Here is a 3,654-nt window from a genome sequence, read left to right as displayed (position 1 = left end):
TATATCTAGATACAGTACACATATATATGTATATACAAGTATATTTACATTTGTACATATATAGACATACCTTCGATATATTCTGTCATTATCATGTAGGTAGACTTCTGGTTCAGGAAGAATGAGGAATTGTATATCAGATGAAATTCAAGATGTAAATTGGATTAGATGACTCCTGACATGTCTCCCAGTACTACTTTTTTATGCTTCTATGATTATGTTTTAGATATGCAAGCAAAATAAAATGTATCACTTTATAGAAATTCATTTATTTTTAAATAAAATGTTTAAAAGTCTTCACATTAATTTACATTAGCTATTTTTTTCGACAATTTTGTGCATGGTATAAGATCAAACGTAATTAGACTTAGAAAACAAAGATGCATATGAGTTAAGACTCTTCCACTTTCAGCAGAGCTTAGTCAAATCACTTTGCTTCTCTGAGATTCACTTTCCTTAACCATAAAATGATACAAATAACACCTTTCATAACTACAATTTAGAGTTATTGTTGAGATCAAATGTAGGAATGTGAAAATTAACAACAATCAGCAAGCATTTGTTAAGTGCCTACAATGTGCTAGGCACGGTGCTAAGCACTTGAAAAACTGTAAAACATTACAGAAATATAAAGTATCATTAAAATTTTGCTCACATAGGAGAGTGTATGTTCTTTGGAAAATCATATCTCTTAGTATGTTCCTGATCCTTGAAGTCTGGATTTCAAAACTTATATTCTAAAGTCAGATATACAAGTGAAAATAATTTTTTAGTCAATAGGCACATAAACAGCAGAACTCATTTAATAAAAAGCAAATATACAGTCAAGGAAAAGACTTTTTCATTAATCCCTGTGATGAGTATTTCCAGCATATAAGTTTTCTCAAAGCAGTCTTCATGTCCTTGTTCCTCAGGCTATAGATGATAGGGTTCACAGTTGGGGGCACCACTGTATAGAACATGGACAACAATAAATCCAGAACTGAGTCAAAGTCCAAAGGTGGCTTTAAATAAGCCATGGCCCCAGTTATGATAAAAACCATGAAAACAATGAGATGAGGCAGGCTAGTGGAGAAAGCTTTTGACCCACCTTTTGTCGCTGGAATCTTCAGCACAGTTGAGAAGATGTGACCATAAGAGATGATGCTAGAAATGAAGCAAAAAATCCCTAACACCAATGCAGTAGCAACACTCGCATAAACTTCAGTGTGTTCTTTAGAGCAGGAGATTCTAAGCAAAGAAGGGACATCACAGAAGAACTGATGGATCTCTTTGGGGCCACAGAAGGGTAAAGAGAATGTATTAGCTGAATATATTGCCCCAACCACACCTCCACTGAACCAGGAAGCCACTGCCATCCTCAAACAAGATCCTTTGGTCATGATGGTTTCATACTGTAGAGGCTGGCAGATGGCTATAGAGCAATCATAAGACATCACTGTGAGGAGTGAAACTTCTGATCTTGCAAATAAAACCACTAAAAAGAGCTGCAACACCCACCCATAGTAAGAGATAGAGCAGCTGTGACTCAGGGAGTTGGCAATGGATTTGGGAACAGTGACAGAAATAAGGCAGATGTCTAAAACAGATAAATTCTTCAGGAAGAAGTACATGGGAGTGTGGAGGTCCCTATTTAGAGAGATGAGGGTGAAGATGAATAGGTTCTCCATCAGAGCCATCAGGTAGATGAACAAGAAGAGCATGGCATGTAAGACTTGTAGTTCCCAGTTTTTGTAAAAGCCCATGAGGAGGAATTCTATAACTATAGTGAAATTACCCATGTTCTGAGATGTTTTTTCAATGATCTGCTGGAAAAAAAGTAGGTTCCAAATGATCAGAAGATTACAAAATGAGCTGGGTTTCAGAAGATCTGAATTCTAGTTCTGAATTTCTCATTTTGTAACTTCAAGCAATTCATATCTCTCTGTCAATCTCAATTTCTCATTTGCAAAATGAGAGCATTGGATGAGATAATTTTAAGGGTTTTTGTAATTCTTAAAATATATACAGAATTCAGAATAGGATTCTGAACTGGAAAAAGAAAATATCAAAATTATCTCTTGAGATATTTATCATTTTATGGTGTACATAGCATATGCCTGACAACAAACCTTTGAAGTAGATAGTTTGAATTATCCATCCCAATTATAGATAAGTTATTGGTGCTCAGAATAGAGTGATTTTTTCCACTGTTCCCAGATCAATGTCAAAGCCTAAAATAGATGCCCTGATTTCAAGGCCACTTTAATAGCATATAAAGCCTCCTTCCAAACTTGACACAAATTTTTACTTCTTCATTGAAACATATCTGTCTTTCCCAGCTTCAAAACTGATAAGGAAGGAATATCTTTAGAAGTTTTTCATAAGTCGCATGACCCATAATGATAAATTGTTTAGCCCATGACTAGAACTGTTATTCAAATGAAGCCCAAGGCACATATTTAAACTCAACACAGTTTATTTGATTGTTTTTCTCTTTTTTGGCCACAGACAATGCCATTTTTATTGTAGACTATCCTCTTGGCATGCAAATCAACTATCAAATAGAAAAGTAACTTCCTAAACATTACCTTTACTGGTAGAACTGTTCTATCATTTTTTTAATACTGCAGGAGGTATGGCAACTAATTCACTTTTCCTGTGTTGAAATATACTTAATAATCTAGGATGAGATAAATATATAGTATGTGTAAAAAAGGAAAGCTGTGAGAAGATATACTACCAAATTCTATTCTGGGTCCTCTTATTTTATTTATTATATATTATCACTTGTTGACTTAATCACCTTTCATAGGTTTAATTTTTATCCCTTTTCCTATATTTTCCACATCTTTATAGGCTTTCCTAATACCTATCCCAAGATCCTCAATGTTATCACCAACTGACCACTTGTTATTTTAAATAGGATGTCTCATAGGCATTTCAAACTCACCATTTCTGAAATAGAACTCATTATCTTCTACCTCCAGTTCCTGATACCTAGCCTTTCTCTCAACCTCCCATATTTCTGACAAGGGTACAACCATCCTTCCAGTCACCCTGGTTCATAATTTCAGCTTAAATACCATTCCACAATAGAGTCTGTTGCCCAATCTTGCTTTTCCTATTTCAACATTTCTCACAATCATTCCCTTCATTCCACTCTTATAGCCATTATTTAGTTCAGGCCTTCATCCCCTCTTGTAGACAGTACTGTAATAATGTTCCAATTAGTATACATGCCTTGCCTCTCCCTACTCTAATATATTTCCTACATAAGTTCAAAAGTAATTTTGTTAACATACAAGTATGATCATGTCACACATCCCTTGCCCCCCAGCTACTCAATAAATTACACTGGCTCGCTATTACCTCTAAAATCAAATATAACTTTTTTTTGTTTGACATTTAAAGCTCATGACATGGACCCATCCTGTATTTCTAGTCTTATAAAACATCACTTTTCTTGGTGTATTCTATACTCCTGTCAAACTTTTTGCTATTCCTCACACACAAAACTCTACCTCCCAAATATTTAAATGTATGCCTTTCTATTGTCTATTCCCTAAGCCTAGAATACACTACCTGCTTCTCTCTCCTCTTGAAATCACTGGTTTCCTTTAAGACCGAGCTAATGTCACTTTCTGTATAAAACCTTTTCTCAACCCCCTAGTT

At 34.9% G+C, this 3,654-nt stretch overlaps 1 protein-coding gene across 1 annotated transcript; it reads right to left on the bottom strand.

The window, feature by feature from the left end:
* Positions 1-824: 824 nt before the first annotated feature.
* LOC114032332 (olfactory receptor 14A2-like) lies at positions 825-1,781 on the bottom strand. Its single transcript, XM_027847578.1, has one exon. It carries the CDS (start codon positions 1,779-1,781, stop codon positions 825-827), a length of 957 nt encoding a protein of 318 aa, XP_027703379.1.
* Between the last annotated feature and the right edge of the window lie 1,873 nt (positions 1,782-3,654).

This window comes from Vombatus ursinus, unplaced genomic scaffold (genome assembly GCF_900497805.2).
Source record: "Vombatus ursinus unplaced genomic scaffold, bare-nosed wombat genome assembly UNPS02015415.1, whole genome shotgun sequence".
Classification (NCBI taxonomy): Eukaryota; Metazoa; Chordata; class Mammalia; order Diprotodontia; family Vombatidae; genus Vombatus; species Vombatus ursinus.
Note: the sequence above shows the minus strand (reverse complement) of the source record. Positions and strands in the feature narration are given on the sequence as shown.